The 14,614-nt window shown below is 43.1% G+C and overlaps 1 protein-coding gene across 2 annotated transcripts in view; it reads right to left on the bottom strand.

Annotated features, from left to right (window-relative positions):
• Positions 1–14,614, bottom strand: part of NARS2 (asparaginyl-tRNA synthetase 2, mitochondrial) — a 122,340-nt gene that overhangs the window by 17,612 nt on the left and 90,114 nt on the right. For both annotated transcript variants that reach the window (XM_059708329.1, XM_059708330.1), the window contains 2 exons: positions 5,779–5,845; positions 4,248–4,385 (listed from right to left, as the gene is read on the bottom strand). In XM_059708329.1, the coding sequence (XP_059564312.1) occupies positions 4,248–4,385; positions 5,779–5,845 (205 nt within the window). The remainder of the gene's footprint in view (positions 1–4,247; positions 4,386–5,778; positions 5,846–14,614) is intronic.

Here is a 14,614-nt window from a genome sequence, read left to right as displayed (position 1 = left end):
ACAACATGAGGAACTGTATTAAAGGGTCGCAGCATTAGGAAGGTTGAGAACCACTGCTTTAGATCGTGTTGCTATCACTCAAAAAATTTAGAGTAAAAGCTGCTCTTTAGCTTCCCAGAAATTTCCATAGCAAGCCAAGTCACTCACTCACTACTTGTCCACTGTGTGTCTAAAACTGTGTTGGGCTCCATTCACCCAGCCATCCCATCACCTATCTATCATCAAATAGATATGAGGTGCCTGCTATGTCCCAGGCATTGCTAGGCACTATGGTTACATTGGTGAGTGAAAAAGAGGTCCTCAAGTCCTTTGGCACAGAGGAAAGAGTCAGTAATTAAAGAGTCATACAAATAAGTGTAAATTAAAACTGTGTTAAGGATTGTGATAGAGTAAGAGTTAGTAGTTCTGGGACTGAAATTTGATACGGTACCACTATAGTATCTCACAGAGGTGTCTGACTCAGGTTGCAAGGCTGCTCTGGGAAATGAAGACTGCACGGAGACCTGGAGAGTAAGTAAAACTACTTAGGTGAAGAAGCAGCTTGTAGATTGAGGGGATACAAAGATACTGTAGTGAGAGAAAATGCTGCAAGTCTGTCTAAAGACATGGAAGAAGGGCAGTGTGGATGAACAGAGAGAACAAAGGGGAGCACCACAGTGCATCTGGAGAGAGACAGGAGCAGCCAGGCTGCACTGGGGCTTGTAGGCCATGTGAAGGATTTTGACTTTTATCCTAAGAACCTGGCCTGGTAGTTCAGTTGGTTAAAGCATCGTCCCGATACACCAAGGTTTCGGGTTGGTAAGGGCACATACAAGAATCAACTAATGAATGCATAAATAAGTGGAACAATAAATAGATATTTCTCTCTCTCTTTCTCTCCCCCGCCCCCTCACCAATTAAAAAAAAAAAAAAAAAAGAGCGGTGAGAGGCCACTGAATGGTTTTAAGAAGGGAGATAAGAAGGGAGATAACATGATCAGATTTACATTTTCTTTTTTTTTTTATTGCTTAAAGTATTACAAAGGGTATTACATATGTGTCCATTTTATCCCCCCGCTCTAGACAGTCCCCTAGCCTCCCCTATCCCCCAGTGTCTTATGTCCATTGGTTATGCTTATATGCATGCATACAAGTCCTTTAGTTGATCTCTTACCCCCCTACCTCCTGCCCCCCAACCCTCCCCAGCCTTCCCGCTGCAGTTTGACAATCTGTTTGAGGCAGCTCTGCATCTGTATCTATTATTGTTCAAAAGTTTATAATGGTCTCTATTGTCCATGAATGAGTGAGATCATGTGGTATTTTTCCTTTATTGACTGGCTTATTTCACTTAGCATAATGCTTTCCAGTTCCATCCATGACATTGCAAATGGTAAGAGTTCCTTCCTTTTTACAGCAGCATAGTATTCCATCGTGTAGATGTACCACAGTTTTCTAATCCATTCATCTACTGATGGGCACTTAGGCTGTTTCCAGATCTTAGCTATGGTGAATTGTGCTGCTATGAACATAGGGGTGCATATATCCTTTCTGATTGGTGTTTCTGGTTTCTTGGGATATATTCCTAGAAGTGGGATCACAGGGTCAAATGGGAGTTCCATTTTCAGTTTTTTAAGGAAACTCCATACTGTCTTCCATAGTGGCTGCACCAGTCTGCATTCCCACCAGCAGTGCACAAGTGTTCCTTTTTCTCCACATCCTCTCCAGCACTTGTCGTTTGTTGATTTGTTGATGATAGCCAGTCTGACAGGTGTGAGATGGTACCTCATTGCTGTTTTGATTTGATTTACATTTTCTAAAAGCTCATGCACAACGGGGAAAACTGACCCCAAGGAGGAAGAATAGATACAGGAAGACCAGCCAGGAGGCTACTGAAGTAAACCAGGCAAGAGATGGTGCTGTCTTAATCTAAAAAGGTAAAAGTGGAAATGCAGAGAAGTGGATGGATTTGAGATACATTTAGGAGCATAAAAATGACAGAATTTAGAAATAACCTCAATATGGAAAGCAAGAGATACTTTGAAAATGTCTTGTTACCTGGCTTATACAATTAGATGAACAGAGGATACAAAAAGAAGATCAAATTTTGTCAGAGGACAGGAGAAGATCAGCAATCATGGGGTCAATTTGCATATGTTAAGTTTGGGAGGCTTTTGAGATATGTAGATGGCAGTATGAGTGCAGAGCCCAGACAAGTCTGGGTTAGAGAGATACATTTCTGAGTTATCTGAAAATAAATAGCAAATTTGGGCACAGATGAAATCACCTGTGGGGAGAAAAGACCTAGGATGGAGCCTTGAGGAATTCCAACATTTAATGGATTAGTAGGTGAGGAAGAACCTGCATAGGAGACTGAGAAAGGAAAACCTCCTGAGAAGGGAGGAAAACTGGGAGAATGCGATGCCACAGAAGCCAAGGGAGGAGGAAGTTTTAAGAAGAGGAAAGTCAACGATACTGCTGAACAACACTGAGGGGAGAAGTCAGATAAACACTGTTAAAAGTGTGTTGGGCTGAATAACATGGAATTATTACTGACTCTAGAAAGTGCTGCTTCAGAGACAGGGGTGGCCGTGGGAAGGAGGAATGAACTGTAGGTCCCATGGTAGCTATCAGAAACTGACTCGCCATCCCAAAAAAGTTAATTTCGTTTCCGAAAGCAAAACTTATACAGAAGCTACAAAAAATAGACATAATGCTACCAGTTTTACTAATTCTTTAAATGCTATAAAAATCCAGAGAAAGAAGAATCAAGGTGACTGGGTAACCCAGGAAAATCTTTAGAGAAAGAAAATCTTCAGCAGGTTATAAATGGAATCAATGAAAAGGGCTCAATCTAGGGAAATTGCGCAAGAATACATGGTGTGTGTGCATGGGGGGTGGGAGTGGGATGTGATGGAATGATAAGAAAGCCAAGAGACACGGACATAGTCCTCCGTTTTGAGATGTGGACTTAATATCGAGTTATTTAGGATCAAATAATATTTGCCCTATGTTTATGCTTTGCTGCCAACCTGTTGGCCAATTCATTTCTCAAAATCAATTATATCAGAGGATTGACAGGGAAAAGAAAAATGGGAATCATAAATCAATTGGGCTGCTCACTGGATTTGGATAATGCCGCGTGAAAGGTGGGGATGAGTAAAATAACGGGCTAACGTGTAACTCGATGTTTGTGATTCTGAGGCAGTGAGACAGAGTAGAGAAGAACACAGACCTCAGAGCGAGACCATCAGGTCTGAATGCCAACTCCATCACTCACTGCCTTTGTAGTCTTGGGAAATGCAATCAATGCCTTTACACCCCTGTTTTTCATCTCTAAAATGGGACAAAGAGTAAGTTTCTTGGCAGGGTTGTTTCGGTACTTAGAGATGAGATGGTCATGCTTGCCTCATAGGAATCTCCTAATTGGTGGCTACTATTGTTTTACTAGTAGTAAGAGGAAACAGGAAACACATTCAAATAGACAACCTCGTACACTCTGAGATGGGGACGTTTTATTTACTGGTGGGCCTTGATTTACATTTTTCTACTGGCATTTATCTAAAGACAAGTGGAAAGCACCAAGTTTTTGGACCTTTTTTGAGATAAATATATTTATATCATAGACTTTTACAGTTAATGATATTAAGTATGTAACTATTCAATAAATATATTCCTATTTTATATATTGATAACTTAGTAAAAGAGCAAAGAAGAGGACCCCCCCCCCCAAAGTAAACCAGAAAAATTAAAAAAAAAACAATTAAAGTTAAGGGTGAAAAAAGAAGCCATGATGAGAAAGGCTATAGAGAACAGAGAGACAGTCGAATCAGAAGAGTCACCCAGACCTTCTGGATCCCCCAGAGCCCCTCACTATCTCTATCAGACAGCCTCCTGCTCTGCCAGCTGGCTCTTCCTTTGCCACTGCAATGGCCTCTCGCCCAGCACACTCCCCCACCTCTATAGTCTCCTATCCAGCACTTAGCCTGGCAGTAGACCTGGCATTGCTATGCAGTGCTCTAGGCTATTTCCTCTTAGTTACTTAAAAAACAAAACACACCTACATGTGCATCTGCCAAATTAAGGACACCTTTGTCATAGATATGAGGGAGTACGTTTATAGAAAATTGGGATCTTCTTTGTGAATACTTTTTTAGAGATGACTTTGAGAAACTTAATTAAAGAAAATATGCCAAAGGATAAATAAAATTAAGCCAAGGGGAAAACCCAGGCTCTGAGATGACTAATCCGATTTGTTTGGTTGTTCCTTACTGTGTGCGGAGGCCCATCTTCATTGTCCCTCATGTAGAAAGGCTTCAGTGCTAATGGATAATTAATGACAAAGACTGGTATGTTGCCACAGTGCTTCACCAGGTACTTTTCATGTTCAGTATGTAGATCAACACCCCACTGCAATGAGAAAAAAAAATCAACAAAGGAGAAGACAGAGCTGAAATATACAATGCAGGACCCGAAAATAACCTGTATCAGTTCTCTCCCTGAGGATCAGCGATGTGTGGAGCTGTCTGCTGAGGTTGCACAGATAACTAAACTAGAGAGGTATGTGTTAGCAAGAACATCCACAGGCCTGGAAAGATGAAAGCTGAAATGTGTAGATAAACACTATGCTCTCTGCCCCTGTCTGAGGGAGCAGCATTTAGCAGATGAATAGCATCTGCAGGAAAAAAAAAAAGTGTGCTTTCCACAGTGTATAAAAACTGACCTCAGGATCACAGTTTTATTAATATTGCCTAGAACGTCTTCTATAGTTACTGTTCCTAAGTCTCAGGAAATTAAATGATGAAAGATAATATTTCTAATATTGAGTCCATCTTTGGCCAGATGGCTTCTCTCAGTGAAATTTTTTAAACTAAAAGAGTCAACTGATATATCAGATGTTCCTTGATGAATATTTAATAACACTGTTCATCTATTTATTCAGCAAATACTAATGTGCCTGTTAAATCTCAGGTTCCATGCTAGGTACTGGATATAGTAAGAAAAATAGAACCCTTAACTTCATGAAGCTTGCAGAGTAGGAAACAAACACTAAATACAAAATTATGCAAAGAAATTAATTGATTATAAATATAACTATTATAGAGGATCTGACTTAACTGGGGTTGGGACTGGTGTAAGGAATAGTTTGAAGACAAAGATATTACTGTACTGAACATTATCTTATTACTCCCACTTGTCTGGCAATACCTTAATTATCGAGAAGAAGTATTGGCATAGGAATGAGGAGACTTGCCTCTAACATTATGTGCATGCTCACCGATGAATCATGTAGCCTCTCTGTACTTACACCTTTGCCAATAAAATAAAGGCATTCTTAAAAAAACCCAAAGCAATTCAGTGTTTTCCAAAGTGGATCACAAATGGGAAGACTATAAATAGGAAAAGAAACCTGTTCAATTGTTGCTTAAACTTGATCATTTAACCTCTTTTGTTTGCCACCTGTTAACATCATTCAGAATGTACTTTGGGAAACACTGAAATAGTTGATTTCTATACTAATAGTCTATGGTTGCCATTCTTTTAAAGGATTTTTGTCTTCCTACACTTGGGAAACTTCTGTATAACCCTTTAGTCACTGCTATTACAAATGATACAATTCTACTTCAAAATTATCATTCATTATAAATATTTCAACAAGGCTGAGCAAATATAAAAAGCCAATGTATAGAAGAGCAAATCCTGCACCCTGCCAATAAGAGAAATAAGACTATTTTAAATAATAATAAGATAAGGATGAGGAAAAACATTTTGATATACACACATACTCAAACATAAATACTACCTCTGGGGTGAAGGTGAAGTTCTGGGACGCCTGCTTTAAGATCTCCACAGCTTCCGTGTAAGAAATGCTGAAGAGAAACCGAAAAGCAGAGGTCAATACAATCGGCTACTGTTAACTAGTCCACCTGAAAATGAGAAAAGATCTATTTCCATAGTCTCTGAGATTTAATATGTGTATTAAATGATTACGGAGTAATCAGGAAGTAAGGTTTACGTAATCCTATGGGCCGCCTATCAGCATGAAGAGAATGGCCATCCAATAACCCTAGTTTTGACCTACTTGTAGTGCACACGGAGCAGATAGTCACTAAGCAAGTAGAGATTTACTCTGAATTCATGCTATGCCAATGCTGTAATTAACGGTGTGAAATATAGAGGCTGGATGAGCAAAAATATTTTCCTAGAGCCATCATTCATTCATTCACCCAAAAACATACTGAGCACCTACTCTGTGCTAGGGATTATTCTAGGTACTGGATATACAGTAACTAAAAGTGAAGCTCCTGCCTTTATGTAGATATTTGTGTGTGGTGTGTGTGTGTTTGTGAGAGAGAAAGAGAGAGAGTGAGAGAGACAGTTAGGTAGATAGATAGATAGAGAGAGAGATAGAGAGATAGATAGATAGATATTGGGGGTACAGGTGAGGAGTGGGGAGAAAGATAAACAAATAAACAGAAATAATATGATGCCAGGGAGCTATTAGTGCTATGAAGAAAAATAAAGCTAGGTAAGAAGACAGAGGATGTTTGAGGGTGCTCTTCTAGAAAAGATGATGATGATGAAAGGCTTCACTGAGTTGGCGACATCTTAACAGAAACCTGCATGAAGTAAAGGAACCATATAAATATCTGGGGAAGTATACCAGGCAAAAGGAACAGTGGGTACACAGGCCTGAAGTGAGGCCTGAGTCTGGCATATTCAAAGAAGGAAAAGGTCAATGTGACCTAGTATTGAACAAGGGGAAGAATGCCAGGAAATTAGATAGGAAAGGTAGTCACAAGTCAGGTCCTATGAACTTTTTCAGGTCATGGTAAGGCCTCTTTAATATATTCTAAGCATTGTTTAAGACTAGGTTAAGAAAAATATCATAGGTTACCTCAGTAAGAAATCTCATGCCTAAAGCAAACCAAGCCAAAAATTTATATACATGCTTTGAATAGATAATATATGCACATCATAGTGGTGTTTTTATTTTTTAAAGAAATCATTATGTATGAAAGAGTATACGACTTTCCATCCTGTCCCATAGCAACCTAATTAGTTCCTCTTCTCACACAATCACTGTTAGTGGTTTTGTGTATCCTTCCAGCGGGGATTTTCCCCCCAGAAGGTTTTATACATCTGTAAGCAAATATCCTATCTAATAATAGAGACACATGGTAATTAACCGTAACTTCACTACCCTTCCCATTGGCTAATCAGGGTGATATGCAAATTAACTGCCGACCAAGATGGCAGTTAATTTGCGTACGTAGGCGCCAAGCCACAGACTGAGGCTTTAGGCCTGGGTCAGGGAGGAACCTGCCAGCAATTGTTGAGCCAGCGATGGTTGATGGCGGCGGCGGGGAACAGGGGCGGAGCCAGCCAGCGATCCTTGATGGTGGCTGCGGCAGGGAGCTGGGGGTGCCCTGGCCCAGGCCTAAAACCTCGGCCAGAGGCTTTAAGCCTGGGCGGGGCGGAGCCAGCCAGCGATCATTGAGCCAGCGATTGTTGATGGCGGTGGAGGGGAGCTGGGGGGTGCCCTGGCCCAGGCCTAACACCTCGGCCTGAGGCTTTAGGCTTGGGCCAGGGAAGAGCCAGCTAGCGATCATTGATGGCGGCGGCGGCAGGGAGCTGGGGGTGCCCTGGTCCAGGCCTAAAACCTTGGCCAGAGGCTTTAGGCCTGGTCCGGGGCAGAGCCAGCCAGTGATTGTTGAGCCAGCGATCTTTGATGGCGGTGGCGGCGGGAAGCTAGGGGTGCCCCGGCCCAGGCCTAAAACCTCGGCCAGAGGCTTTAGGCCTGTGCCTGGGCGGAGCCAGCCAGCGATCATTGATGGCGGCAGCGGGAAGCTGGGGGTGCCCCGGCACAGGCCTAACGCCTCGGCCAGGGCTTTAGGCTTGGGCCGGGGTGGAGCCAGCCAGCGATCCTTGATGGAGGCGGCGGGGAGCTGGGGGTGCACCGGCCCATTAGGCCTGGGCCAGAGTGGAGCCAGCCAGTGATCCTTGATGGCCATGGCGGCAGGGAGCTGTGGGTGCCCTAGCCCAGGGCTAATGACTCGCCAGAGGCGTTAGGCCCGGGCAGGGGCCAAACCGGCAACTGGTGTGAACTACAGAGGAAACACCTTTTCTGATTGCTGATTGGCTAAGCTCCCTGTATGCCACTGGTAATATTCTTAGTAACTTGGGTAATAAGAGTCCAAGTAGGTGTTCTAGGGTGTTTTTTTACCACACTCCTGGAGAAAAAAAGGAAGATCTGCTGCTGGAGAGTTAAGAAATGTCATATCCTGCCCTAGCTGGTTTGGCTCAGTGGATAATGCCTCGGCCTGCCCAATGCAGATTCTGGGTTCAATTCTGACCAAGGGCACGTACTTAGGTTGCAGGCTCCTCCTTGGCCCGGGCCCAGGTCAGGGCTCATGCAGGAGGCAACCAATCAAAGTGTTCCTCTCACTTTGATGTTTCTCTCTGTCTTTCCCTTTCTCTTCCACATTCTCTAAAAATCAATGGAAACATATCCTCAGGTGAGGAGAAAAGAAAGGAAAGAAAGAAATGAAGAAAGAAAGAGACAGAGAGAGGAAGAAAGAAAGAAAGAGAGAGAGAAAGAGAGAGAAAGAAAGAGAGAGAGAGAAAGAGAGAGAGAAAGAGAGAAAGAAAGAGAGAAAGAAAGGAGAGAAAGAGAGAAAGAAAGAGAGAAAGAGAGAGAGAAAGAAGAGAGAGAAAGAGAGAAGAAAGAGAGAGAGAAGAGAGAAAGAGAGAGAGAAGAGAGAAGAGAGAGAGAGAGAGAAAGAGAGAGAGAGAGAGAGAGAGAGAGAAAGAGAGAAAGAGAGAAAGAGAGAAAGAAGAGAGAAGAAAGAAGAAGAAAGAAAGAAAGAAAGAAAGAAAGAAAGAAAGAAAGGAAGGAAGAAAGGGAGAAAGAAAGAAAGGTCATATCCTATGAAAGACACTTCTTGAAAATGCCTAAATAAAGTTGTCATTTTTTTCATGGTAAAGGGACTGGAGTCCGTGTTGATGAAAACACCTTGGTGGCTGCGGTGACTGGCAGTGGCTGCAACAGTGTGGTGATGGGGCTGGTGCTTTCCCCTGATCAGCCCGGTTGACTCCCACAAAGGGAGGCCAGACTGTGGCTTAGGCCCGCTCCCCAAGGGGAGCAGGGAGCAGGTAGCAGGACATCCCCTAGGGCTCCCAGTATGTGATAGGGGGCAAGCTGGGCTGAGGGACCCCCCCCGCCAGTGCACAAATTTTTGTGCACCGGGCCTCTAGTCCTATATAATAAAAGCCTAATATGCTAAGTGTACAGTCGTCCAACCAATCAAAGCATAATATGCTAATGACATGCTAAGGCTGCTCAACTGCTCACTATGATGTGCAATGACCACCAAGGGGCAGACAGTCGACCAGTCGCTATGATATGCACTGACCACCAGGGGGCAGACGCTCCAACCAGTAGGTTAGCTTGCTGCTGGGGTCTGGCTGATCAGGACTGAGTGAGACAGGCATGCCCTGGAGCCCTCCCCAGCCCTGATTGTGCACCGGTGGGGTCCTTTGGCCTGGACTGTGCCCTCTCGCAATCCCGGACTCCTTGGGGGATGTCGGAGAGCCGGTTTTGGCCCGATCCTGCAGGCCAGGCTGAGGCACCCCACTGGTGCATGAATTTGTGCACCAGGCCTCTAGTTAATATATAATCTCCCTATAAAAAATAGATGGCAGCCATAGCATACATACCATAGACTCTTATATCATTACTTATGCAAAAATATACCTTGCAGATCTTTCCATATCAGAATATGAAAAGTTTCCTCATTTTTTGAACTATTACGTAATATTCTATTTTGTGGATGTAACCTAATTAGTTTTAGGCAGTCATCTACTGGTGGGTAGATATTTCAGCTATTTCCAATCTTTGCTACTATAAATCATTACTACATATACCTATTTTATGCTACAAATGACTCTCATATACTAATTTTGCAAATGAAAAAAAATGAAATTGTTGAATCAAAGTGTGTTGGCATTTGCAGTTTTACATATTTTGAAAGATATTGCCAAAGATATTGTTTCCCTTTTATAGAGTTACACCAATTATGTCCACTAATATATGAAAATGTCAGTTTCCCTAGGTCTTATGAAACAGCACTTTGGATGATTAAAAACAAAAATCTATAAAGTTCCTCAAGAACTTCGAGCTCAAAAAATAACTTACCCAACACAAACTTATTCTCTGAAGCAGAAATGAAGTTCATCCTATCTAATAAAAGAGAAACATGGTAATTGGCGTACGGCCGCTACCCTTCCCATTGGCTAATCAGGGCAATATGCAAATTAACTGTCAGCCAAGATGGTGGCCGGCAGCCAGGCAGCTTGAAACTAACATGAGGCTTGCTTGCTTCAGTGACGGAGGACTCCAACGTTCCCCGCCTGCCGCTGCAGGCCTCTGAGCTGCAAGCAACTATGTAACAAACATAGAAGCTAAACAAAACCCCAGAAATCTGCTGGGCTTCAGCCAGCAGGATCGCAACATTGTAAGCAAAGGCCAGAAACCTACTTTCAGCAGTGGAGGCCTAAGAGCTGGAGCCAAGCCTCAAAGCTAAAGCTGGCCAGAATAAAAAAAAAAAAAAAAAAGAAAAGAAAAAAAGGAGCAGTTGGGAGCTTCAGTCACCCCCAGCCTGAAAACAGCCCTCAGCTCCTCACCCAGACTGGCCAGGCACCCCAGTGGGGACCCCCACCCTGAAGGGTGTGTGACCAGCTGCAAACAGCCATCATCCCCTCACCCAGGCTGGCCAGGCACCCCCGTGGGGACCCCCACCCTGATCCAGGACACCCTTCAGGGCAAACCAGCCAGCACCCACCCATGCACCAGGCCTTTACCCTATATAGTAAAAGGGTAATGTGTCTCCCGGCACCGGGATCAGCGTGACAGGGGGCAGCGCCCAAACCCCCTGATCGCCCTGCGGCTCTGTGTGTGACAGGGTGCGGCGCCCCCCCAACCCCCTCCGGGCCCTGCTCTGTGTGTGATGGGGTAGAGCCATAACCTCCCCATCGGCCCTGCCCTGAGTGTGAGAGTGGTGGCACCCCAACCCTCTGATCGGCCCTGCTCTGTGGGTGATAGAGGGCGGCGCCCCAACCCCCTGATGGGCCCTGCTCTGTGAGTGACAGGGGGCTGTGCCTCAACCCCCTGATGGGCCTTGCTCTGTGCGTGACAGGGGGCTGCGCCCCAAACTCCTGATTGGCCCTGCTCTGTGTGTGACAGGGTACAGAGCCCCAACCCCCGTGATGGGCCTTGCTCTGTGAGTGACAGGGGGAAAGGCCCCAACCCCCTGATTGACCCTGCTCTGTGCGTGACAGGGTACAGAGCCCCAACCCCCCTGATGGACCCTGCTCTGTGCGTGACAGGGGGCAATGCCCCAACACCTGGATTGGCCCTGCTCTGTGCGTGACTGAGGGTGGAATCACAACCTCCCGATCGCCCTGCTCTGTGTATGACAGGGGGCGGCGCCCCAACTCCCCAATCGGCCCTGCTCTAAGCCCGACCAGGGGCTGCACCTAGGGATTGGGCCTGCCCTCTGCCACCTGGGAGCAGGCCTAAGCCAGCAGGTCGTTATCTCCCGAGGGGTCCCAGACTGCGAGAGGGCACAGGCCGGGCTGAGGGACCCCCCTCCCCCCCGAGTGCACAAATTTTTGTGCACCGGGCCTCTAGTACTATAATAACGAATCAGAAAGTTGTGTCTTACAGTCCAAATAAAGCCCCAAAGCTATGCTTTGAGTGATAACTTTTTTCAAAGATGAAAATTCTATTCAAATTAAAAACCTAGTATTGAATAACAGGTAATTTCTAAGGTAAGAATGATGTTGGTGTTGGCAGTAGGAATAATTTTTAAACAAGCATCCTATAGAGGGGAAACTGAAACTTAGAAAGGATCAGTAAGTTGCCAAAAATGACTCATGTGACTAGTAAACCCTGATGTGCTGACCAGAGTCTAAGCTTCTAACTGCTAAGATAATGCCTAAACCACTTGGAGTCTCATATGTTCAATAAAAACAAGAGATGTGGGTTTTCCCTCTGACTCTACTATCACTTACTAGCTATGTAAATCACCCCACCTTAATGGAAGCATTTTATACAATTTTTTGTAATGTGGTATACAAACATTAAAAATTATAGTGTTTTCACTTGTAAGCAAGGAGACTGGGTTATATTACCTAAAGTTCTTTCCTGCTCAGACAGCCTGTTGTTCTATTCTGTCGTTACATGGTATGATCTACTTAATCACACTGAGAAATGTAAGAGCAATCAAAAAGGATGTTGTGCCATTGCTATGTTTCTGTTCCATTTCTAAGAAAAATGGTTCTCATGTCCAAATGTCTCTTGCTTTTTCTGGACATGCTGCCCTACTCCCTCCACACCTCAAGTTGAGGCAGAACTTTCAAGTTCAAATTACAGTTCTGATACTGGATATTTCTAATGGCCCTCTCAACTCTCTCTACTAATTTTTCTTGATATGTATACAGGTTATTTCCTCTCCTTCCCAGGAACTTCCCAAAATGCTTTGAGGAGAGGAGAAGACATTGTGGAATTGCATGGTACAGTATCCAAACATCTTCGTTTCAATGTTTATTGTTGAATGAAGAAAACGACTTTAAAGCTGTAAAACTACTATGCTAAAGAGCTCATCAATAGCATTCTCTGCCTTAAATTCGCACACATGAATAAAGAGCAAGTAAAAAAAGGTAAGGATTCTATATTTTAAAAACCTCCATACCATAAAGGAAATGTAAAATAACTGAATTCTATTTGTGCTTGATAAAGGCTAAAAATTTAATTACTACATAAATTCCTTAAGTAATATATTTTTACATGAAACAATTATAACAAGTCGTCAAGAATACACTGAAATCTACTGAAAAGATTTTGGTCATACTAGAGACCCGATGCATGAAATTCATGCAAGGTAGGCCTTTCTTCCTTCCTTCCCTTGGCTGCCAGCACAGGCTTCCCTCTGACACCTGGGACCCTGGCTTCCCCGCCCCCCACCCCCTTGCCGGCAGGCACCTGGGTCCCAGCTTCCTTCCAGCCCTGGCTTTGTCCGGAAGGCCGTCCAGAATGACATCTGGAATGATGTCTGGTCTAATTAGCATATTACCCTTTTATTATTATAGAAGATAGTATCTTGTGTGTGTGTATTTCAGAAAGTATCTCAATTCTAATTAATCATCATGCCTAGGTCTCCTATCATGTCCTCTTGTGGTTGTTAAAATCCCTGGTTACAAAGACTGGCAACCCCCCTTCACCTCCACCTTGAGAATCCTCAGAATCATATCATTTATGGATATCCCTCTGGTGTTCAGTTCCCTCTTCACTTCTAGCTCCTGGAATTTCTTTTACTTTCTAGTGAACTCAACAATACATTTAAAAGGATTTTATAATACTTTAACTAGGAGTGTTTCCAAATTATCTCGCTTGACAACTTGCTTCAGCAGTAGTCATTTGACCCTTTCAATAATATAAGACAAGTGACCACTTTACAGATGAGAAAACTAAAGTTCAGAAAGGTTAAAGATTTACTATTAATTAGGTTCATAGTTGTAATTAAATAATTATTCATGCAAATATCAAACTGTTCATCTTTTTCTCTAGATTTTAAATTCTATAACAGGACCGATCCATAACTATTTTCACCACACAATCCTCAATGAGTAGCACAGTTTCTAACTCACAGTAGGTAGTTGATAAATATTAATTCATTCATTAATGGCTAATAAGTGGCAGAAGCAGGATTAAAATCCAGGACCTTTGAATCATAATTCACTATACTCAGTGTCTAAAGTAAATAGTTATAGGAGTTAATAGGAAAACTCAAGGAAAGGACCTAGTCTAACGGAGAATATCCTCACCCCGCCATGGTTACTCACATGTCATTTATGAATTCACTCAGGTATTCAATAGGTTGCCGAATTCTTATCAGAGGCACTGTGCTAAGCACTGGGGGCATAATAGTAAACAAAATAAACAAGCCTCTGACCACATGGAGGTGACAGGGACTAACAAATAGTCACACATGTAAATTTAAGCCTCAACTATGACTTGTGCTGTGTGGGATGGATGATGGTAATGGCAATGAATGAAATGGCACTGACCATGAGGTCATTTCCTAACTTTAGTATTTTATGGACACAGACTCCAAAGCACGACAGTTAAGTGATACATAAGGGTCTTAAGGACAGTGGGGGAGCTACAACTATTCTAGCACTAACTCTAGAGCCCTTTCAAATACAGGAAGTATAGTGGTTGAAAGCATGAGCTTTGAAATTAGATAAATGAGTTTGAAATAAGTTTTAATCTCCACTTCTTCTTTTACTGGCCTACTCTCTTCGAGTTGATTCTTTATCTATAGAATGGCAATAAGAACTACTCACAGAGTTGTTGTGAAGGTAAAATGAATCATTAATATCTGTGAAATTTATCACAGGCTCATAGTCAATGAATGGTGGATATATTTTTCCCTAATCTAAGATCTAGTTCATTAAGTAGAAGCTACAGTACTTCTCTTAAGATCTTCTCCCTGGTTTTCCATCACCAGCACAAATTCCTTCAGATGTCCAAATTACTTCTTTCCGTATCTACTTAATTACTACTTGTATCAATA

Source organism: Myotis daubentonii, chromosome 9, assembly GCF_963259705.1.
Source record: "Myotis daubentonii chromosome 9, mMyoDau2.1, whole genome shotgun sequence".
NCBI classification, from domain to species: domain Eukaryota; kingdom Metazoa; phylum Chordata; class Mammalia; order Chiroptera; family Vespertilionidae; genus Myotis; species Myotis daubentonii.
Note: the sequence above shows the minus strand (reverse complement) of the source record. Positions and strands in the feature narration are given on the sequence as shown.